General features: G+C 43.1%; 1 protein-coding gene across 1 annotated transcript in view; it reads left to right on the forward strand.

The window, feature by feature from the left end:
- Positions 1–630: 630 nt before the first annotated feature.
- The window catches only part of LOC115461231 (retinol dehydrogenase 11-like), an 87,767-nt gene continuing 63,491 nt past the window's right edge, over positions 631–24,906 (forward strand). Inside the window, exons 1-2 of the mRNA XM_030190916.1 lie at positions 631–941; positions 9,302–9,541. Coding sequence (XP_030046776.1) covers positions 785–941; positions 9,302–9,541 — 397 coding nt within the window. The 5' untranslated portion in view covers positions 631–784. The remainder of the gene's footprint in view (positions 942–9,301; positions 9,542–24,906) is intronic.

The raw sequence follows: 24,906 nt of genomic DNA on the forward strand, positions 1-24,906 counted from the left end.
CTCCCTTGATAAAACCGGGTCCCCGTCGGGGTTTGAAAGCTAAGTGCCCTTTGATTCATTGAAGACATCAACATTTTTTTGCCTTATTTTTCCATTTGATCTAAGAATTTTGGAATTACATGAGCATAATATAAGAAAAATAAAAACGTCAATAATTTTGCAGGAGGTTTTTTGGTCGATGATGGGGTAATGGCTCTAAAAGTACTTAAGCAATTAGGTTGTATAATCACCGTGTACTGTGAGCCTTTTATTTATTTATTTATTTATTTGTGACATTTATATCCCAGATTATCCCAAACCAGTTTGAGTTCAATGTGGCTTACAATAAACAGTATAGGATATATAACAAAGAGTAATGCATAACAAAGTAATTTTTGAGGTCTTTTCCTCCTGGCTGATTTTTAAATGGTAATAAACATTAGAGTTTATCATTCATAGTATCTGTTTGGAAGTTATTCATTGTGTCCTGTGAAGCAGTTTTCGTTTTGAAGTGATAACTGTTAAGACAAACCTTAGTGCATGGATCTGAATTACTTCTTTTGGTTTCTTCTGTGAACTAGTCTGATCTCCTTTCTCTTCTGTAAGAGAGAGAGAGAGAGAGAGAGAGAGAATGTGCAAGGGAACATTATCTCCTAACTTTGCCCCTCAGTAGACTCGGCACTTCCTGTATTCATGCAAATAAGTCAGGGAGAGAAGTGCAGCAGTTTATAATCAGATAGGCAGATCCTCTTTAGCCTTAGTTTCGTTTTAACGTTCGTCCATCGCTTTTTGCTTTGCTTTGATCATGGAATTGTCTGCCTTCCTCTGCCACCCAGTCTGGTTTGCATGCGCGCTGGTCCTGGCGCTTCTCCTGCGAGCCATGAGAAAAGGGTTCTGGCAGCCACACATGTCAACCGTGGATCTGACAGGAAAAACAGCCATCGTCACAGGAGCCAATACAGGTCAGTTCACAGCACTGCTAGATACTAAAGACGCTTTCTGTCCAGCATGGCAACAGACTGTCACATCATTAGCCAAGAATTTGCCTGAGCCACTCATTACTAAGGTGAACTTTTGCTAAAAGGTTGGCAAACAGCCCAGAACACTGCAGCCAGACTCATATTTAGAAAAACAAAATACCAAAGTGCAAACCCCCTAAGAGGAAAAACTACACTCTCTTCCTCTCAAAGAACGTATCACTTCAGGTCCTATATGTCAGACCTTATCGACCTACCACCCAGGAATGCTAAAAGATCAGCTCTCACATTCCTTAATCTTCACTTCCCCAGCTGTAGAGGACTAAAATACAGACTAACACATGCGTCCAGCTTTTCCTACATGAGCGCGCAGTTGTGGAATGCACTGCCACTTAACTTAAAAACAATTTACAAACGAATTAACTTTGGTAAATCTCTGAAGACCTATCTCTTCAACAAGGCATACCACAGTGATCAATAACAGAAATTGTAACACATCACCACTCTACCTCATAATCTGAATGTTTTCTTACTATAACTGTTTGCTTAATTCAATTATGTCATCCATGTAACACCAATTGTATATTTTACTCTGGAATGGTGAATGCCATGACGGAACATTGTAAGCCACATTGAGCCTGAAAATAGGTGGGGAAATGTGGGATAGAAATGCAACAAATAAATAGATAAATAGGATTGCCACGCACTAATCCAGAACTACTGCCAGGCTACCACAGGAGACTGGTGGAAGTTTGAACCCCCAGTGCACGCCATTTCCAGCATTAAAAAAATATTTTCTATTTTTGTAGCATCGGGACTTACCCAACGGTATTCGCTGCCCAGTTACTGCTGGGTTAGCGCAGGAGACCCTACCGCCATCTAAATGGGTGATGGTAAGGCAGGCTCCCCCCCCCCCCCCCCACACACACCCAAAATGGCAGCACAGCAAGTGGTTCACTTATTACACAGCCATTTGAAAAAAAAAAAAAGACAAGACTTTTACTCACTGTGGTAAAAAGGGGCCTCAGCGTGTGTCAAATACACATGCTGATGCTAACGCAGGCCCCCTTTTACCGCAGCTTAGTAAAAGGGCCCCTAAGTTTGGTTTACTGCAAGAACCCTTACTATTGTGATTGTGGAAGGATGGGGAATTTATTTGTTTTTCTGTTTGTTTCAGTGACATAGCTAGAAATAACACGGTTGGGCACTAGACATACAGGTCTGAACCACGCTAATATTCTCTTTGATAACTATTGCCCCGGTGTGCACCTGAGAGCTAGTCTGCAGCAGCTGTCAGGTATTGTGGGTGACCCTCTAATATTTGAACTAAATTATGAGTACCCACCAGCCTTAAGGAAACTGTCCAGTTACGTCTCATGAAACAGGTCTTGTGTAATGGTAAAATAGCTTAACAAATATTGCAATATCCTAAACCCCTGCCTGATGTTATTGGCACACTAATTAGTAAAGGGAAAGGGAAATGGGACTTGATATACCGCCTTTCTGAGGTTTTTGCAACTACATTCAAAGTGGTTTATGTATATTCAGGTACTTATTTTGTACCAGGGGCAATGGAGGGTTAAGTGACTTGCCCAGAGTCACAAGAAGCTGCAGTGGTAATCAAACCCAATTCCCCATGATCAAAGTCCACTGCACTAACCACTAGGCTACTCCCCCACTAGCAACATTCCATGTAGAAGCCTGCCCTTGCAGCACTAACCACTAGGCTACTCCCCCACTAGATGGAATGTTGCTACTATTGAGATTCTGTTGCTACTTGTATTGAGATTCTACATGGAATGTTGCTATTGCACTAGCAACATTCCATGTAGAAGCCTGCCCTTGCAGATCAGCAATGTGGCCGTGCAGGCTTCTGTTTCTGTGAGTCTGATGTCCTGCACGTACATGCAGGACGTCAGACTCACAGAAACAGAAGCCTATGCAGCTGCGTTGCTGATCTGCAAGGGCAGGCTTCTACATGGAATGTTGCAAGCGCAATAGCAATATTCCATGTAGAATCTCAAATAGTAGCAACAGAATCTCAATAGTCAGAGTCAAGTATGTCAGTGTTTTTAATTGAATAAAGAACCGATTTCCTACATACGTCGTCTCCGGTTGTCATTGGAAGAGCCTACCCCTCCTACTCCCTGTTTTGCGCAAGAATATAAGCAACCCAACTTAAATGTAAGCCAAAGAAGTTACATTACAGACATATTTGCAAAGTTTCTTAGGTAAAAATGTAACTTATAATAGAGCGATTGATTGAATAGATTTATAAGATCATAAGTGGCAAACATAAGTCCTCTCTGGGCACCTTATTTATATTCTTCTCTGACTGTGAGTGAGAGAGTGAAACTATGCAGTAAAGGACTTTTGGGATGCATGAGGATTGAATGTTGATGAGGTGGGGTAATAGAAAACTGCAGCAAAGACTGGAAATTTAATAGACTGAACAAACTTTCTGTTACCTGTATGCTAATTTTTATGATCATAAGCTGAATGCATTTAAGCATATTATTAGTTGGAACTATTAGAGACTGAGGGGCCATTTACTAAGCTGCGTAAGCATCTATGCATGCCCAACACATGTCAAAACGGAGTTACCACCCAGCTACCGCATGGCTCTTGCAGGAATTTCATTTTTGGCGCGCATCCAAAAAAATAAATTTTATTTTCGGATGTGCTTATCAGACACACACCAAGTGGCATTTCGTGCATGTAACATAGTAGATGACGGCAGAAAAAGACCTGCATGGTCCATCTAGTCTGCCCAACAATTTAAACTCATATGTGATACTTTATGTGTATACCTGACCTTAATTTCTTTCTGACATTTTCAGGGCACAGACTGTAGAAGTCTGTCCAGATCAAGGCCCACCTCCCAACCACCAGCCCCGCCTCCCCCCACCGGCTCTGCCACCCAATGTCGGCTAGGCTACTGAGGATCCATTCCTTCTGAACAGGATTCCTTTATGTTTATCCCATGCATTTTTAAATTCCGTTACCGTTTTCATCTCCACCACCTCCCGTGGGAGGGCATTCCAAGCATCTACCACTCTCTCCGTGAAAAAATACATCCATAGTGTCTCTAACATTAGAGTGTGCTAAAAACGCTAGTGCACCTTAGTAAACAGGGCCCTTAGATTATAAGCCCTCTGGGTTTAAGCCTCACTATGGGGTGGCACAGAGTTGCAATTTCAACCCCAACAAAACAGCTTGCCACTCTCTGCCACTCCAGTTTTAGACCCTGGTTCCTCACTATCTGTCCAGCATCCCACTTAGGGTCTGGTATATCTCTCCCTCTCCCTGTTATGAAGCGGTGGGGGGCAGATTGTATTAGGTAGCTGGGGCAGATGTCCAATTGACAATGGCTTTTGGATTATTTTTTGATCGCCTGAGTAACTATGTCGGCACTGAGGAGAGCGAAGTTTGTCCATAATCGGTCCGCCGGGTATTTGTGGGGTCCAGCCCATTTATGAAGTTTTCTATTTCCGTGTTGTTCAGAGGTAGGGTTTTGCATAGATTAATAATTTTTTCATTGAAATATTTAGCAAGATTGTCTACAGATGGGATGTCGGTGTTGGTTGTGGTGACCGGTGTTGTGTCTAGTAATTTATTGTCACGGTTGTGCCCATGTTTCGTGCTCTCCTTCTTCTCGCCACCTGGTGGCCAGACCTGGTGGCTGCAATGGACTGTGGTTATTGTCACCAGTTCCAGATTTCAGCCCAGTCCGGTCCGGATCTTCCAGGCTGCCAGACTTGCTTGCTTTGGTTGAACCTTCACAGCACCCTTAGTTGCTTGGTGATTGCTGCAGTGAGTCTCAGCTGCTGCTGGGCTTATTAGCCATTTGGAACCTCTCTGCCTTTGCCTTTGCATCGTCTAAGGCCCTGGTATGTTGGTGCTTGTTGCACTTCAGCCTGAGTTTGTTTCCTTGTTCTAGTTTCTTGCCTGAAGTTTTTGGCAGTTTCTAGTTAGTCTATGTTTAGTTTAGGGTTTGCTGGTTTCTTAGTCTTGCTCCCTGTTTGTAGTTCTTTGTGTAGTGCTTAGGTTTCTGTGTTGTCTGTATTCAGTGGCTGCTTGCAGCTTTTAGTCCTTTCCCTTGTTTGTCAGTGTTTGTTTCCTGTGTTAGTGGCTGCTTGCCACTTCCAGTTTCTGTCCCCTAGCTTGTCCATTCCCTGCCTTGTGATGTGTTGTCTATCTGTGAGTCCTCACCCAGTTTCCTGCCTTGCTGCCCATGTTCATTCCTTTTCCCTCTGACCCTCAGTCCCTGTGCTGCCTAGCTGTTATCCAGTCCTGCCCTGTCCTATAAGTCCTGCCGGCCGCCAGCAGCCAGGGGCTCTATTCCTGGTGAAAGGTGGCTATGTGCAGATGAAGCCTAACTCTTTATCAGAGTTCTGCCTTGCCTCTGGTGTGGGGTGGTTTTGCCTGCCGCTGCCGCTCCTTGGCAGTGGCCCAAGGGCTCACAACCCAGTTTCCTGGTTTGAAAGTGTGACATTTATTCACGAGATGGTATAGTTTCTTCGTGTTGTTGTAATCCGGCCTGATTTTGGTTTGGTAATAGGACCTATTGGTCTGTCTTATTGCATATTTATATTTCCTTTGTATCTGTTTCCATGCGTTGAGTTTGTGTTCATCTTTTTTTCCATGCGTGTTCTAGTCTTCTTGATTGTGTTTGAAACACAAGTCATGAAACACTCCTAAGAAAATTAGTCATGGGATAGGAGGCAAGGTTCTGGTGTGAATTAGGAATTGGTTATTGGACAGAAAACAGTGGGTAGGGTTAAATGGTCATTTCTCTAAATGGAGGAGGGTTTACAGTGGGGTGCCACAGGGATCAGTACTGGGACCGTTGTAATTTAACATATTTATAAATGATATGGAAATCGGAATGAGGAGTGAGGTGATTAAATTTTGCAGATGACACAAAACTATTCAAGGTTATTAAAACACGTGCAAACTGTGATATATTGCAGGAAGACATGGAAATTGGAAGACTTGGCATCCAAATGGCAGATGAAATTTAATGTGGTGATTCACATTGGAAAGAATAGTCTGAATCATAGTTACCTGATACTAGGGTCCAACTTGGGGGGGTCAGCGTTCAAGAAAAAGATCTAGGTGTCGTTGTAGATAATACACTGAAATCTTCTACTCAGTGTGCAGTGGTGGTGGCCCAAAAAGCAAACAGGATGCTAGGAATTATTAGGAAAGGGATGGTGAATGACTGAAAATACTATAATGCCATGTATTGCTCCATGGTGCAACCACACCTTGAGTATTCTGTTCAGTTGTGGTCCCCGTATCTCAAAAAAGATATACCGGAATTATCAAAGGTTCAAAGAAGAGTGACCAAAATGATAAAGGGGATGAAACTCTTCTCGTATGAGGAAAGATTGAAGAGGTTAGAGCTCTTCAGCTTGGAAAAGAGATGGATGAGGTGAGATATGATTGAGATCTACAAACTCCTGAGTGGTGTAGAACGAGTAGAAGTAAATCGATTTTTTACTCATTCCAAATGTACAAAGACTAGGGGACACTCAAGAAAATTACATGGAAATACTTTTAAAACAAGTAGGAGGAGATATTTTTTTTCATTCAACGAATAGTTAAGCTCTGGAACTCTTTGCTGGAGGATGTGGTAACAGCGGTTAGCGTATCTGGGTTTTAAAACAGTTTAGAGAAGTTACTGGAGGAAATGTCTGTAGTCTGATATTGAGACAGACATGGGGAAGCAACTGCTTGCCCTGGGACTGGTAACATGGAATGTTGCTACGATTTGGGTTTCTGCCAGGCAGGGGCGTAGCCAGATGGTCAAATTTGGGTGGGCCAGAGCCCAAGGTGGGTGGGCATGGAATTCACATCCCCCCCAATCCCTCTCTGGTTTGATCCTCTCTCCACCCTTCCCTGCCCACAGACCCCAAATATTAAATACTTGAGCAGGCGGGGATCCCCAAACCCTGCTTCCTGAAGATTTCCTCCTCCTCCTCGAGGCAGCCGGCAGCACTTGCCTCAAACTGATGCTGCTACCGGCTTGTTGTGCATGCTCAGTGCTTATGCATGTGTGAAAACTGAGCATGTGCAGAAGGGTCAGTCTCCAGGCAAGAGCCTTTGGCTTACATTTGGAAGAGCGCTGGTGCCCAAGGAGAGAAAATCTTCAGCTGGCAAGGTTTGGGGATCCCCACCAGCCACAGCAATAGTGTCACAATTTTGGGTGGGCCTGAGTCCAAAGTGGGTGGGCCTTGGCTCACCCAGGCCCACCTGTGGCTACGCCACTGCTGCCAGGTACTTGTGACCTGACTTGGCCACCTTTGAAAACAGGATACTGGGCTAGATGGACCATTGGTCTGACCCAGTATGGCTACTCAAATGTTCTTACTTTCTAGGGTACAAATTCAGAAGTGAGTCACAAATACCCAAACCTATTTTTGGCTGGTCCCTGCTGGGCCAATCAGAAAACAGGAACTAAGTTTACCAGAAGTACAGGAAACAGCAAGGAGAGGGCTGACTACAGCCAGAGTACCAAGAGACATAATAACTCCACCTGGTAGACAGGTGTCCAACACATGGGTTACTGGTTCAAGGTTGGCTCATGCCTGGCAGCTACTCACAGTATTGGGGGGGGGGGCCTAGAAATGTAATGAAAAATAAATTAGAACACAAGAAAACAGTGGAGTTAATGAATAGCACATCAACCAATAGTGTTCACCAAAACTTTAATAAAATCTTCCAAAATCTGTACAATATCTCCTAAACAATTTGAAACAGGTCATGTTTCAGCTGACAAGCCTACATCAGGATTCTGAGATTCTCCAAATAAAACAATTCATGTGACATATATAATGTCCTCAATAAGAAAATCCAGCTCCCCGACATAATGTCCTGGACATAATAACCTTGTAACAAATCGGCCCCTAACAAAATAACCCTTGACAAAATGGCTACCCAAATAGTGCCGAGGCTCTCAGTGCTCATATTCAGTGGCATAACCCAGTTAAGTGCTGCTGAATATCAGAGAATAGCTGAGCACAAGCAATTTAACCATCCAGGAGCCTCTTCTGCCCAGTTAAATCACTTTCCTTTGAAAGCTTGCTAAAGGTATGTGAGGGCAAGTGTACCCGCATACTTTGCCTCTGTTTTTCCTTCGAAAGGGGTTAGTTGTGGGAAACTACACACATCTCCTGGAATATTAATATATACAGATGGGTTTTCCACCACCCAAACTATGTTCCTATTCTTGAGGCTGATATTCAAAAGATTTGTTTGAAAAACTTCTGGAGTTACCTAGATAAATCTTCAATGTTCAATTTCCCACCCCATACACCAGTCTAAATATAACCACTGGGACAAAAATAGGTGACTGTATTTATCCACTCAGCGGCTGGGCTATATTCAAACAAGAGAAGTAGCTGCCTAATTAGATCCCTTTGAAAATTGCCTTCTGTATATAATTTTGGTAATGCTGTGGATGGGACATGAGAGGGAAGGAGACAGAATGTTGGCAATATTGTACCTTGTAACCTTAATCCTCAATGTTGTTGATAACTGGCAGACATATCACCACTGGTCTAAATATTGCTAATCAGCATCAAAGACCAGACAATCACCAATCTGGAAGCTTCACCAAAAATATTAAGCAAAAATATAAAAAAATTTTGGGCAAAGACAAATTTATAGCATGAGGGTGGCGTGGAGGAAAAGGTCTCATAAGACACCCAGTTAACTGTCCTTTAACTTAGTTTAAGGAACACTCTTTACAACTTAAGTGTTGGCTGTAATCACTGACCAAAAAAAATCTCCACTTTCCAAAACCAAAAGCTGTGCACAAAACATGAGTTTTAACAAATAAAGGACTGTGCAAAATAACTGGGGGTATTTTGTGAAATAGGCAATGTGGTACTTATCTCCAGCTCCAACATTCCCGACGGGCATCTGTTTCGCTGTCGCTTTATCAAGGGAAGGAGCTCAACAATAGCCTCACGTGCCAGCAGCAGGTGATGGCGAAATGGATGTCTGTCGGGAACGGTGGAGCTGGGATTGTCTGGTTTTTAACTGTTTAATATTGTACCTTGGACAGTAACAAGAATGGAGGTAAAGAATATTGGTGATATATTTCATGGACAGCAATGGAGTTTATGGGTGTTGATAATACTGAAGCAATGATCATGGAAAGGACAAGCCTTACATTGTAGATGTAAAAATGATAATGATATTACTTGTTGCAGCAGCATTTAAGTGTGGGGAACGCTAATTATTCATGTAAGAATGCATGCTAAGCCTGTAGGCAGCCTTTTAGTTTCAAAGGAAATTTGAAACACTGCTTTTGATGGTTTCTCATTCTAACACAGGGATTGGTAAACACATTGCTCTGGATTTGGCTCGAAGGAATGCTCGTGTGCTGCTTGCATGTCGGAGCAGAGAAAGGGGGCAAAAAGCTCTGGAGGAAATCCAGAGGAAGACAGGAAACCGAAATGTCGTACTGCGGATAATAGACACCAGTAATATGGCATCAGTCCGCGTTTTTGCTGACCAAATCCTACAGGAAGAGAAGCAGCTTAATATCCTGGTGAACAATGCAGGAGTAACAGGTAATAATACAGTGATCCCATTTATGTTGTATAAACAACCCCACTGACAACCTCAATAAATCACATATAATCTTTAGATTTTACGTTAGGTGTGTGAGATTCAACATTTTAGGTACTTTGAGTCATGAAATAAATCAGACAGCTGCAGGATTTTGTTTCTCAACATTTCAATGCTGTTTCCCTTTTGGCAAAATGTAAAGTTTTATTCAAAAACATCAAACAGTGCTGGCCTCGTGGCTGTGTCTTGCCTTGTGGAGGACCTGAATGTGATTTTTGTTCTTTAGGTTGAATAGGGCTGGCAATGCTGTAGAAGCAGCACCCAGAGCTCCTGGGATGAAAGAGCCTCAGCCTTCACTTAATAGTGACTCCTAGTGGCTAGATTAAGGGTCCATATTAGCTGGGTTCTGGAGAAAGCTGTATTTGTGGCCACTGGGCAGCCAGTTTATATTGAACTGGAAGCCCAAAGATGTTATAGTATTTTACAATTGTACTGAACATGAACTTGATGGCTATTCCACCATTCCATTAGTGTTTTGGAGAGAAGAGACAGATATTAAAAACTAACTGCTGGGGGGTCACGTGATGCTCTGAACGGAGAAGACGTGATTCTGTGCTCTCTGAGGCCCCTGCTCGAATAAAACATCTACTTACCTGTAAAACCTGCAAGGAGACGCTTTTAAAACATCTTGCCTGATAGAAGAGAGTACATGGAAAAATATCTGGGCACGCCAGCGACTAATATGGCAAGTAGAAACGCAAAAAAAGAAAAAGACAAAGCGAAAGCTGTGTGCACTGGAGGAGAGGGCCCGACGCAAAATGGCAGCGTGCAGTTCACAGAAGAACAGCTGAGACAACTAACAGAGGCGGTCGGAGCAGCATTGGCGCCGAAATTAGAAAAATTAAGTGAACGTAGTGCGGAATTCGAAGCGCTGCTTACAGACACAGTAAGAAGAACAACTGAACTAGAGACACGAGTATCTGCAGCGGAGGATGAGATAGGCCCCACCACGAGGAAAGTACGCGTGCTTGAAGACACAGTACAGGCGCTAACAGCAAAACTTGATGATATTGAAAACAGATCGCGGCGTGGAAATTTAAGGCTGGTGGGACTGCCGGAATCTGTGAGTGATCGTGTGCTTGCCTCTGTATTGGAAACATGGCTGGCAGCAGAATTTGCATTATCGGATCACGCCGGGAAAATCTGTTTAGAAAGGGCACACAGAATTGGAAGATTCCAAGATGGCCGCCGGACGCCCCGCACAGTAATCATCAAGGTACATAATTATGTGCACAAAACTGAAATCTTGAGAGGATACCGCTTAAAGCGTAATGAAGTGCACTATGATGGTCATCAAATTAGAATATTTCAGGACTACTCTGCTGCGCTACAGGAGAAGAGGAAAAAATTCACACCTATTTGCCAGCAACTACATGACCAACATGTTCCATTTATGTTATTATATCCAGCATTGCTAAAGATTAAATTCGAGGGAACATGGAAGCAGTTTGGAAATCCTACTGACGCGCAACAATGTGTACAAACACTAATAGAGAACAGATCAAATATGGAGCAAGAGGAAGGGGGCGTCTGATACCTCTATAAAAGAATAGAAATGATGGTTAAAAAGTTATGGTAAGATGTTGTTAACATATATAATGTAAAACTGCAGGTGAAATTGTTAATTGTAAGAGCAGGGGCCCGGGGACACTGAAAACCCCCAGAGCCTATCCTTGTGTGATGGGCGGGGCACTAGGGAAGATACAGGGAAGGGTAGAAGAGAAGGGCGGAGGGAGGGGGGAAGGGAATAGTGGGGAGGGGGGGAAGACAGAAAGAAGAGAGAAGTTTGAGATCCAGGATCTAGAAAGAACATATAGGCAGTGGCATAGAACAAGAGAACATGCCGCTCAAATCCATAAGAGAGAATGCTTGGAGGTGGTAGCAACCCGAAGGGGGAGGCTGGGCTCCCGGAGGGATGTTGGAATGGATTTAACTGTAAGGAAAGTTATAAAGCATAAATATGGGTAGGGGGACAAACCCCGGGATACGAATAGCCTCCTGGAATGTAGGAGGAATCACGTCCCCGATAAAAAGAACAAAGATATTAGATACTCTGAAGAGACAGAGGGTAGATATAGCCTGTATACAAGAGACCCGTTTGCCAACAGGGGAACAAGATAAGCTTAAGAGACACTGGGTAGGAGAAATTTTTGGATCCCCTTCTAGGGGTAGAAGAGGGGGAGTAGTAATTTTGCTACATAAAAACCTAGCGGCTAAAGCTAAAATGCTATTTGCAGACACAGAAGGCCACTATGTGGGGATAAGCCTGAATCTGCAGGGACAGACACGTACACTGGTGGCGGTTTATGCCCCACAAACAGGGGGGAAAAAATTTTATAGCCAAATAATGGTGGAGTGCCAGAGACACGGAAAAGACCCTATAATAATGGCGGGAGACATGAACCAAGTAATGGACATTCAGTTGGATAGGTCAAAAATCAGAGATGGGAGAGCAACAGATGAGATCACGTTACTGGCAGGGTTTTGTGATTCGCTGGGTTTGGTGGACCCGTGGAGGCTTTTGCATGAGGAGGAGCGTGATTACACGCACACATCGCGGGCCCACCGAACCCAATCGCGAATAGACTATATTTTGGTGACACAGGATGTGATCCCCCAGATTCGTGAAGCAGAAATAGGGGTAGAGGGAGTGTCAGATCATGCACTAATATGGGTGGATCTGGAGATGCAGCCATATTACCAAGAGCGGAGAGGGTGGCGCTTCCCGGCCTACCTGTTCACCGCGCCTGATTTCAAATCCTTTCTAATAGGCAAATGGGAGGACTTTGCAGCAAATAATATACAACATGAGGAAGACCCTGGCCTATTTTGGTCAACTGCAAAGGCGGTGATTAGGGGAGACGTGATAGCCTACACTAGTCTCAGAAATCGAAAAATAGCGCAAAAAATTATAGTATTAGAAAGGCGGGTTAGGCTCCTGAGAAGACAATATAGCAGGGATTCCCAACAGGGGTCTTTTGAGAATCTGATGAATGCAAGAACAGAATTAAATAGTTTACTCCATGAACGAACCATGAGATCCTCAATAATGCGGAAATATGCTTTAAAGAGATATGGGGATAGACCTGGGGGAATGCTGGCACGCATGGTAAAAGGAGCCCGTAAACCACATTATATAACACGAATCCGTGGGAGGGCGGGGGTGATAGCCACCCACCCAGCAGACATTGCAGAAGTGTTTAGGAAACATTTTGAAGAATTATATAAAGGAGCATCTGAAAGAGATGTGACAGAGAAAATTCGGGAGTACTTGCTAAAATCCAAAATGCCAAAGTTTACAGAGGCACAACTACAAGAAATAAATCTACCTTTAAAAGCAAAAGAGGTGGGGGTGGCGATACAGAAGTTAAAATTACACTCTGCGCCCGGCCCAGATGGATTCTCTAGCGAATTTTATAAGATCCTAAAAGATCAAGTAGTGGGGCCCTTGATAAATCTCTATGAAGAGGCTGTAGAAGACGGCAGATTCCCTAGATATACCAATGAGGCAATGATTAGCTTAATACCAAAACCAGGGAGAGACCTATTAGACCCAGCCTCGTATAGACCCATATCGCTCATTAACATAGATGTCAAGATCCTATCACGGGTTCTTGCGGAGCGCTTGGCGCTGATATTGCCGTCTATAGTGGGGGCGGAGCAAGTGGGATTTGTCCGTGGAAGACAATCCGTGATGAATGTGCGACGATTAGTGGCGGCCTTAACTGAAGCTCCCACCAGAGCGCCTTTGAGCTTGGTGATAAGCTTGGATGCAGAGCGCGCCTTTGACAGGGTGCTATGGTCTTTCATGTGGGAGACACTAAACTGGATAGGCTTGAAGGGATGGTTTATACATGCAGTGCAGATACTTTATACAGACCCAATAGCATGCCTGTTGGTAAATGGGGTGAAAACACAAGGATTTAAGATAGAAAGAGGCACGAGGCAGGGATGCCCGCTGTCCCCCTTGCTGTTTGTGATAACACTAGAACCCTTGATAAATGCAATAAGAGAACATTCGGGTATCCTTGGAATAGAGGTGGGAAAAGAGGTACTGAAAATATTAGCCTATGCAGATGATCTGTTGCTATTAGTAGATAAGCCACAAACATCGGTAAGACATTTGCTAATAGAAATAAAAAGATATGGCGAAATATCGGGATTTAAACTAAATTATAGCAAGTCTCTGGCACTCCCAATATCAGAAACCACAAGGGTGCAATGGAAGGGCTCGTTTCCGTTTGAGTGGGCCGCAGAGAGATTAAAATATCTGGGAGTTACAATACCAATTCAGTTAGATAAGATATATGATGAAAATGTGTCTCCCCTGTTGGCGGATACGGCGCGGATGCTGGGTTTGTGGGGGTCGTGCCCGTTGTCTCTTACGGGGCGAATAGCACTTTATAACATGGTGGTGGTGCCCAAATGGCTTTATAAATTTCAAATGTTGCCTATATACTTGGGAAGGCGGGAAGAGAGGAAATTACAGGCTGTGTTAAGGAAGTTTTTCTGGAACAATAGACGCCCCCGGCTGGCTTTAAACATTATGTATAAACCAAAGGCACATGGAGGAATGGGACTGCTTAATTTAAGATATCTCACTGTGGCATGTGCCATGCGTCATGCGAGAGACTGGCTGGTAGGAAGCCAACACTTTACAAATGTACAGCTTGAGAACTCCATGTATCCTAATGTACACCCCAGCTGGCTATTACACACAACTGGAACAAAGCCTGGCAGCCGCCCAAAGAAAAACCTGTTTGTTAACTCACTTCGGGCAATGTGGCGATGGCTGTGCCGCAGGCACGGATTCTCCGCGAGAGCCACTCCCTTTTTGTCTTTAAACTTGAACCCAGATTTCCCAGCAGGAACCCTGCAGAAGACCTTTGTGCGGTGGAGACAGCAGGAGATACATTATCTTTATCAACTTTTAAATGAAGAAGGACAAATAAAGTCGTTTGTGGAATTACAACAAGAATTCAAGTGGACGCAGGCAGACTTTTATGCCTACTTGCAGGTGAGGCACTATGCGACATCTCTAGGAGCAGTTAACTTATGTGAAGATGTACAGGAGGTCTTAGCCACGGCACTAACGCTAGGATCACAAAATATAGTGCCCCTACGGTATCATCACAGATACTTACTTGACTCCACAGAGGATATAGACTATGGTGGACTAGCCAGTAAATGGCAGGAAGATATTGGAGGAGAGATATCAGCAGACACAATACAGGGTTATCTTCATTCAATCCTACACAGATCAAAATATGTTAGAGACTGGGAACAACAGTATAAGTTCGCGGTGCGATTTTATATTGCGCCAGCCCGGGCAAGGAAAGCTGGATTTGGTACGGGAGAATGTATGAAATGTGGTGCTGCCCAAGCTACACTGGGTCACATGTTTTGGACCTGTCCTCACATCCGTCACTTTTGGACTTTAATCTTAAAAGAAATTACAAGATACTGGAGTATACAGATATTGGCGGACCCTTTAATTTTATTTGATACATTCAGCATACAACAACCTGCCCCAGCGGGACTATCAGGGTTTTTACAGAGAGCCTCCATGACTGGGAAGAAAGTAATATTACTACTATGGAGAGAGGAGAATCCCCCATCTAAAGATCTATGGAGATCTAAGATGATAGAACTCTTGCATATTGAACTGTGTGGGTTGATGGAGGCTACAACACAAGATATCAGCCTTTTTAGAAAGATATGGAGAAGATTTTTGTATACTCTGCATCCAAGCACTCAAAAGAGGATTTACCAGCGGCTACGCATCAGACTAAGACAGTTGGAGAAATATGGATCTCAGACAAAATAGACTGTTCTGGACATTAACAAGATGATGATAGTCTTGAAGTAGGGGGGAGGGGGGGGGGGAGGGGGAAGGGGAAGGATAGAGAGAGGGGGAAAATGGAAAACAGACAATGTTTAATATTGTAAAATGAACACGTGTTATTACTTTAATGAGACAAGAGACATGTTACAAGCAAAACTCGAACTGTATTCTGATAATAAAAATGATTGAAACATAAAAACTAACTGCTGGAGAAATTAGAATTGTGTTTTCTTGTAATTATTCTTTCTCTTCTACTACCACTGAGTCACAGGTCTCTCAGTTTCAATATATCCAGAAAGCATAACCCATTAATTTAGTCACACTGACAAGAAATTTCACCCAGAAGTAAAGGAGCCTGCTCTCCAGGAAGTGCACATTCAATACATCTGTCCACAGCCTGTACACATGTATGGATGCCAAACACAAACACACACTCTTCACATCTATAGTCTATTAAAATAACTTATGTGTGTCCTTGCTCCAAAAACAAGGCTTTTCCACTAACTACCAGCTCAGAGAGATCACCCCAGGATGTGTATACTAAGTCCTGGACAAAATCAATCCCATAATTCTCTCCCATCTCTCATGTGCTTACCAGTGACTTTCTCTGCCCTTCAGCTCTGGTGGGATCAACTTTCGGAGACATACCACCTCCTCTCCCTTCATACTGCTTTTCTATCTATTTTTTTTTGTTGTTGTTGTTTCTGTGGCTGTATGCATGTGACTTGGGGGGCTCATTTTCGAAAGAAAAAAAGGCCAAAAAAGTGGCACAAAGGAGCATTTGGATGTTTTGCTCAGTATTTTCAAAACCTGTTATCAGATGTTTATCTGTACAATTCGCCTGCAGTTCGTCCAAATCAAAAGGGGTGTGTCATTGGCATTTCAGGGGCAGGATTAGGGTAGGGTGTTCCTAACACTTGGATGTTTTACAGCCATAATGGAACAAAACAAAAACTTCTAGGGCTGAAACTTTGACGTTTTGGTCTAGACCTGTTTTTAGAACAAATAAGGCACAAAAAGGTACCCTAAACCATTGAAGGGAATCAGGGATAACCCCCTTACTCCCCCAGTGGTCACTGACCCCTCCCACCCCAAACAATGTGAATAAAAATGTTACTTGCCAGTCTCTATGACAGCTTCAGAAGTTATAGCCAGGTCTATTAGAGCAGCACGCAGGTCCCTGGAGTCGTCTAGAGGTTGGTGCAGTTCAATATAGACAAGTGGATCTAGTCCTATATCTCCTGTTACCTGTTACACTTGCGGTGGAAACTGTGAGCCCACCATAACTCACCAGAAACGTACTGTACCCACATATAGGTGCCCCCTTCACCCATAAGGGCTATTGTAGTGGTGTACAGTTGGGGGCAGTGGGTTTTGTATGGCTCAGCAGACAATATAAAAGAGCAATGGTGATATGTATGTATGTCATTTCTTTATCTACAACATTAGCATAGGCAGTCGGTGGCCCAACTGTTTGGGGAGGCTAAAGGGGGCGGGGTTCACTGGCTCCCTGTCCGCTTCCGCATACAATTGAAACTTCTCCTACTGACCTTTAAATGCATCCATTCTGCAGCCCCCCATTACCTCTCCACTCTCATCTCTCCCTACATTCCTCCCCGTGAACTCCACTCACTGGACAAATCTCTCTTGTCGTCCCCCTTCTCCTCTACTGCTAACTCCAGACTTCGTTCCTTTTCCCTCGCTGCACCTTATGCCTGGAATAGACTTCCTGAGCCTATACGTCTAGCTCCATCTCTACCTGTTTTCAAATCTATGTTAAAAACCCACCTTTTCACCACTGCTTTTCGCTCCTAGCCACTACTCAATTTGCCCTCCCCCTTGTTCCTTCTCACCCAGTACGTCCCTTGTCCTTAATTGTCTTGTCTGTCTGTATTATTTTTTAGATTGTAAGCTCTTCTGAGCAGGGACTGTCTCTGTATGTTGGATGTTCAGTGCTGCGTGCGTTTGGTAGCGCTATACAAATGTTAATAATAATAATAATAATGTATACCTGGGTCCTTTTATGTGAAGTCCAGTGCAGTGCCCCCTAGGGTGTCCCACTCTCTCTTGGGATGTTTGTGTGGCCAGTCTACTAAGAATGCTGACTCCTCCTATATCTCAATGGCTTGATTTTGTGTATTTTTCACTTGGACCTTTATTTGTTTAGAAAATAGATTAAAAAAAGATAAACATTTTGAGCACAAAACATCAAGAAAATAGCCATTTTCGATAACAAAAATAGACATTTTTCTGTTTCAAAAATGGCTATATTCTCCACTTGAATTTTGGATGTTTTGCTAACTTGGACTTAGATGTCATATCGAAAATACCCCTCCACGTATCTCTGAAAAAAGGAAAATGTGGGCAACCAGGCAAGACTTAATCTTTAGGATTCTAAACTTTCAAATGGTTTTGACTTTGTTTTACAACTGAGTTGTTTACAACAGGCCTTTAAAATGCTACTGGTGCTATCCTGGCCCTCCTCTCTCCACATCCCCCTTTCACCCACTATATTTAGGCCCTCATGTCTCATCCCATATATCTTTTGAAGCAGACCTCATACCTTTTTGGTTGTTTTCCTCTGGACTACCTCATTTTTATTGTGGAAAGCTGTTTCATGGACAGAAGCTTGTTCATTCTGTTTTTGACGTTTATAGTACGTACTGAGTAACTTCTTTGTCTTTCCTGTATTGCCAATTGCTAAGGGTAAAAGGCTCCTTGTGCAGACACACTTGCCAAAGCACGGCCGTGTCGAGTCTTCCCGCAATGGGCCTTCAGAATTGATAAGCAATAAAGAGGTTTGATGATCACCTCACTTCTCTGTCTTGCTCCCTCTAGCCTCTCCATAGATCTTAACTGAGATATGATTTCCAAAACAGAACACAGTATTCTAAGTGAGGTCTTACCAACAGGATGCTATCATCTCCTTTTTTTCGGCTGTTTATTCCTCTGTCTATGCAGCCCAGTGTCCCTCTAGCTTGGGACATTGCCTTTTCATGTTATTTTGCTATCTTGATATTATCAGATCATATACTATCACCTCAAGGTCTCTCTCCAGGCTTATGCACATCAGCCTCTCCCCTCCTGTTGCATACCATTGGATTTTGCACTTCAAATGCATTGGGAGAGGTTTATTTAAGCAGGTAGGATTGTGTGAAACATGCACAGATGGGACAACTAAAGAAGAAAGCTTATTTCAAGCTATGCATAGTATGGTAATTGCATAGTTTGAGGGAGTGAGTGGTATAGCTACAGGTTTCCCTAAACACTCCTTCACTGGTGTTGAAGTTAACCCACCTTAGGGCAGGTGGCGCTAAGATGCTGATGCAGAGAGGCAGGGCTCAACAGGGAGGTGGATAAATGCCCTGGGGCAGAACAGTTCAGGGTGTCCCTGAATGAAAGAATCCTCCCAGGATGTTGGCTGGGCCTGCAGTACTTGTAGGGAGTCACAGCCTGGGAAGTGATGACTGACTCTAAGGTTCGCATCCTGTGATACGAAGTAGATGCCCAGGGATTGCCTGAGAAGAAATAGAAGATTGCCAAGGTAAAAGGTTGCCTTTATTTATTTATAAAGACCCTGGTCCTGGGTGTCTCAGCTGGAACCAGGCCTGGATTTATGTGTGAGTAAACTGAAGTGTACTGAAGAAGCCTGGCAAGACAGAACTGTTAAGGGATGTAGAAATAATTGTCAGTGTGGTTGTGCCCATGTTTGAGACTGAGTCTGTAACAGAAACAGACTGTGCTACTTTAATTGTGAAACAATAAAGCTTTTCTTTTGATTTACACTAAACCCTTACTGTGTTTGTGAGGATTCCATGCCTGTCCATCAGCCATGCTGCCACAAGGAGTCTGTTACAGCTACAGAATGATCAAGCAGTCGTTGGCTTTTACCACAATTAGACTATTGCAGTTCTATTTATCTTAGCCTTCCAAAAAATGATAGGTAGCCTGCAGTGAGTTCATAATTACTACTACTACTACTACTAATATTCATTTCTATAGCGCTGCTAGATGTACGCAGCGCTGTACACATTATATGCAGGTGCTTTCTCTCTCTTTTTTTTTTTTATTAAAATTTTAATCATACATACACACAGATGCAAAAGAAAAACAAAAATGCACATCAAGGGGAGAACTGAAGTGAAAAATAAGCAGGTACTTTCTCTGTCCCTAGAGGGCTCACAATTTAAGGGGCTGGCTGTGACAGTCTCACACCAAAGAAATAGGAAGTACAATCACTTATATACGCTCATTAACATAACAGGTCATTCTGACAATAATCCCATTTATTGGATATATGCTAATGTAATGGTTAACACTGATTGACTATGGTAATGAGTTGATTAGTATTTACTAGAAAAGCTTAATAATAGACCAGCTCTTACTGGCACGTCATCTTCCTGAGGAGTTATCTTGTTCTGTTTTTTTACCAAAACATCTGTGACCACAATGTTGCCAAACGTTGTTACTCTATTTTTCCACCTACGCCCGTTCCTCATTCTGCTACAACAGAATGTCACAGCAGATCAGTCACACTGAAGTTCAGGTTAGTCATGGGCCTGTAAGGTTTTCTCTCATTTTAGATCCTGAACCAAAGTCTCAGGCCTTGAACCAATGCTCTCAGTTAAGATAACAATATTCAAACCCTAGCCAGTTTAGCCTTTCCTCATAGGGAAGTCGTCCCATCCCCTTTATCATTTTCGTCGCCCTTCTCTGTACCTTTTCTAATTCCACTATATCTTTTTTGAGATGCGGCGACCAGAATTGAACACAATATTCGAGGTGCGGTCACACCATGGAGCAATACAAAGGCATTATTTATAACATCCTCATTTTTGTTTTCCATTCCTTTCCTAATAATACCTAACATTCTACTTGCTTTCTTAGCTGCAGCAGCACACTGAGCAGAAGGTTTCAACGTATCATCAACGATGACACCTAGATCCCTTTCTTGGTCCGTGACTCCTAACGTGGAACCTTGCATGACGTAGCTATAATTCGGGTTCCTCTTTCCCACATCCATCACTTTGCACTTGCTCACATTAAACATCATCTGCCATTTAGACGCCCAGTCTCCCAGTCTCATAAGGTCCTCTTGTAATTTTTCACAATCTTCTCGCGATTTAACGACTTTGAATAACTTTGTGTCATCAGCAAATTTAATTACCTCACTAGTTACTCCCATCTCTAGGTCATTTATAAATATGTTAAAATCAGCGGTCCCAGCACAGACCCCTGGGGAATCCCACTAACTACCCTTCTCCATTGAGAATACTGACCATTTAACCCTACTGTCTGTTTTCTATCTTTTAACCAGTTTTTAATCCACAATAGAACACTATCTCCTATCCCATGAGGTACTTTGTCAAACAAATTTCTAAATAATTCAGGGAAATTCAAACTTACTAAATAATTATATGACACCTCTAAGAAGTTTGAAAATATCTAACATCAGTTTGCGGGTGTTTTTTGGGAGTATGTTTAAAGATTCCAACACAGGAATCAGTATATTTAAATTAGAGGTTCCAATTTGAGTAATTTAAATATACTGATTCCTGTGTTGGAATCTTTAAACATACTCCCAAAAAACACCCGCAAACTGATGTTAGATATTTTCAAACTTCTTAGAGGTGTCTTGTGCTTTGTCAAACGCCTTCTGAAAATCCAGATACATGATATCAACCGGCTCACCTTTATCCACATGTTTGTTCACCCCTTCAAAGAAATATAGTAGATTGGTGAGGCAAGATTTCCCTTCACTAAATCCATGTTGACTTTGTCTCATTAATCCATGCTTTTGAATATGCTCTGTAATTTTTGTTTTAATAATAGTCTCTACCATTTTGCCCGGCACTGACGTCAGACTCACCGGTCTATAATTTTCCGGATCTCCTCTGGAACCTTTTTTAAAAATCGGCATTACATTGGCCACCCTCCAATCTTCCGGTACCATGCTCGATTTTAAGGATAAATTACATATTTCTAACAATAGCTCCGCAAGCTCATTTTTCAGTTCTGTCAGTACTCTGGGATGAATACCATCCAGTCCAGGAGATTTGCTACTCTTCAGTTTGTAGAACTGCCCCATTACATCCTCCAGGTTTACAGAGAATTCATTAAGTTTCTCCAACTCGTCAGCTTTGAATACCATTTCCGGCACCAGTATCCCACCCAGATCTTCCTCAGTGAAGACCAAAGCAAAGAATTAATTTAATCTCTCTGCTATGGCTTTGTCTTCCCCAATCGCCCCTTTTACTCCTCAGTCATCTAGCGGTCCAACCGATTCTTTTGCCGGCTTCCTGTTTTAATATAGCTAAAAAAAATTTTTTTACTATATGTTTTTGCCTCCGGCACAATCTTTTTTTCAAAGTCCCTCTTAGCCTTCCTTATCAGCGCTTTGCATTTGACTTGACATTCCTTATGTTGTTTCTTATTATTTTCAGTCGGTTCCTTCTTCCTTTTTATGAAGGATTTTCTTTTAGCTCTAATAGCTTCCTTCACCTCACTTTTTAACCACGCCGGCTGTCGTTTGGTCTTCCATCCTCCTTTTTTAATACGCGGAATATATTTGGCCTGGGCTTCCAGAATGGTGTTTTTGAACAGCATCCACGCCTTATGTAAATTTTTGACCCTCGCAGTTGCTCCTCTAAGTTTTTTTTTCACCGTTCTTCTCATTTTATCATAGTCTCCTTTTTTAAAGTTAAACACTAACGTATTTGATTTCCTGTTACACTTACTTCAAAGCTAATATCAAATCCGATCATATTATGATCACTGTTATCAAGCAGCCCCGGCACTATTACCTCCGGCACCAGATCATGTGCTCCACTAAGGACTAGGTCTAGAATTTTTCCTTCTCTCTTTGGCTCCTGTACCAGCTGCTCCATAAAGCTGCCCTTGATTTCATCAAGGAATTTTACCTCCCTAACATGCCCCGATTTTACATTTACCCAGTCATTATCGGGGTAATTGAGATCACCCATTATTATTGTGTTGCCCAGTTTGCTTGTGTCCCTAATTTCATTTAACATTTCTGCATCCATCTGTTCATCCTGGCCAGGCGGACAGTAGTACACTCCTATCACTATCCTTTTCCCCTTTACACATGGAATTTCAATCCACAGTGATTCCAAGAAGTGTTTTGTTTCCTGCAGAATTTTCAATCTATTTGATTCAAGGCTCTCAATAATATACAATGCTACACCTCCACCAATTTGATCCACCCTATCACTACGATATAATTTGTACCCTGGTATGACAGTGTCCCACTGGTTATCCTCCTTCCACCAGAGATGCCTATTATATCTAATTTTTCATTTAGTGAAATATATACTAACTCTCACATCTTATTTCTTAGGCTCCTGGCATTCGCATATAAACATTTCAAACTATGTTTGTTGCTCCTATTTACATCATGCTTAGTACTTGATAGTATTAACTTGCAATCTTTTGTCTGATTTTTATTTAAGGACACCTGATCTACTACGGTCTCTTTTGCAACCTCACTATCAGGATACCCTATCTTCCCTGTTTTGGTGATATCTTTGAAGGATACCTTATTCCGCACCATGCGCTTTTGAGCGACTGTCGGCCTTCCCCCTCCCATTTCTAGTTTAAAAGCTGCTCTATCTCCTTTTTAATTGCCGACGCCAGCAGCATGGTCCCACTCTGGTTAAGGTGGAGCCCATCCTTTCGGAATAGGCTCCCCCAGAATGTTGCCCAGTTCCTAACAAATCTAAAACCCTCCTCCCTGCACCATCGTCTAATGTATGCATTGAGACTCTGGAGCTCTGCCTGTCTCTTGGGCCCTGCGCGTGGAACAGGTAGCATTTCAGAAAATGCTACCTTAGAGGATCTGGATTTGAGCGTTCTACCTAAGAGCCTAAATTTGGCTTCCAGAACCTCTCTCCCACATTTTCCTATGTCATTGGTACCCACATGTACCAAGACAGCTGGCTCCTCCCCAGCACTATCTAAAATCCTATCTATGTGACGCGTGAGGTCTGCCACCTTCGCACCAGGCAGGCAAGTCACCAGGCAATCCTCACATCCACCAGCCACCCAGCTATCTATATGCCTAATGATCGAATCACCAACTACGACAGCTGTCCTAACCTTTCCCTCCCGGGCAGCACTTGGAGACATATCCTCGGTGCAAGAGGATAGTACATCCCCTGGTGGGCAGGTCCTGGCTACAGGAGTACTTCCTACTTCACCAGGGTGATGCTTTCCTTCTAGGAGGCCTCCCTCCTCCAAGTTAGCACAGGGGCTACCAGACTGGGGGTGGGACTGCTCTACAACATCCCTGTAGGTCTCCTCTATGTACCACTCTATCTCCCTCAGCTCCACCAAGTCTGCTACTCTAGCCTAAAGAGAATGGACACGTTCTCTGAGAGCTAGGAGCTGTTTGCATCGGGCACACACATATGACATCTCACCAACTGGAAGATAATCGTATATGTGACACTCAATGCAAAAGACTGGATAGCACCCCTCTCGCTGCTGGACTACTGACTCCATCTTAGTGTTTTTGAGTTTTTAAATAATTTAAAACTTGCCACAGTACAGTATTAAGGATATTAGCCTAATATAAAAGTGTCTTTTAGTTTATAGTATATTGTATGATTTATTTAGTGTTTCCTTCTTAGATGGTAATGAAATGTATTTCAAACTCTGTAAAAGCACTCCTTGCTTGTTACCCTAATTACAATAACTATAAATGAAGAGTTGTCCTAGGGGTGGGTGGGAAGACTAAACTAGATCCTGCAGTGCCTGCTAGATTCTATCTGTTAATGCTGTGGTACAAAGTTTTTAAAACTAAGTGGAAAAGACTATGGAGATTAGTTGATAAAATTGCTTTTTATATTTTTATTTTGCCTAACATTAACCTACAATTCCTCCTTTAAACGCCAATCTTTAAATTCCCAAAGCACAAAGCAAAATAGCATTCACTTACCAGAGAAATGTCCTCTTCTCTCGGAACTAGAGTAAATAGACTACTGCTGCTCCCCGCTCCCGCACTAGGTGGAGGGGAGAGAGAGAGGCATGCATTGCCTCCACCAGTCAACCCCCAGCCCCCCCCCCCCCCAAATTGCAGGGCTGGCTAAGCCCAGAGAGAGAGCCCATTGTTAAAAATTTACCAGCACACCCCTGATCAAAACTGTAAGAGAATCATGAAAGAAACTGTCTGCTCCTGCCAGAGGCGTAGCTACGGGTGGGCCTGGGTGGGCCCAGGCCCACCCAATCATGGCTGAGGCCCACCCAGTTCTGCCTGATCCTCCAATCAATTCTGTCTTAGGCTTAAGGAAATTGCCAGGGCTGCAGCCTCATTGGCTCTGCTCACAGCCACACATGCAGTCGGCACACAGCAAAAAAACAAACAAACAGGAGCTCTCCGCTTGCCTTGCCTTACCCCCGTTCCCCGCAGCATGCAGACCAGTGTTACAAGGAAATTTCTGCGCC

Source organism: Microcaecilia unicolor, chromosome 2 (genome assembly GCF_901765095.1).
Source record: "Microcaecilia unicolor chromosome 2, aMicUni1.1, whole genome shotgun sequence".
NCBI lineage: Eukaryota > Metazoa > Chordata > Amphibia > Gymnophiona > Siphonopidae > Microcaecilia > Microcaecilia unicolor.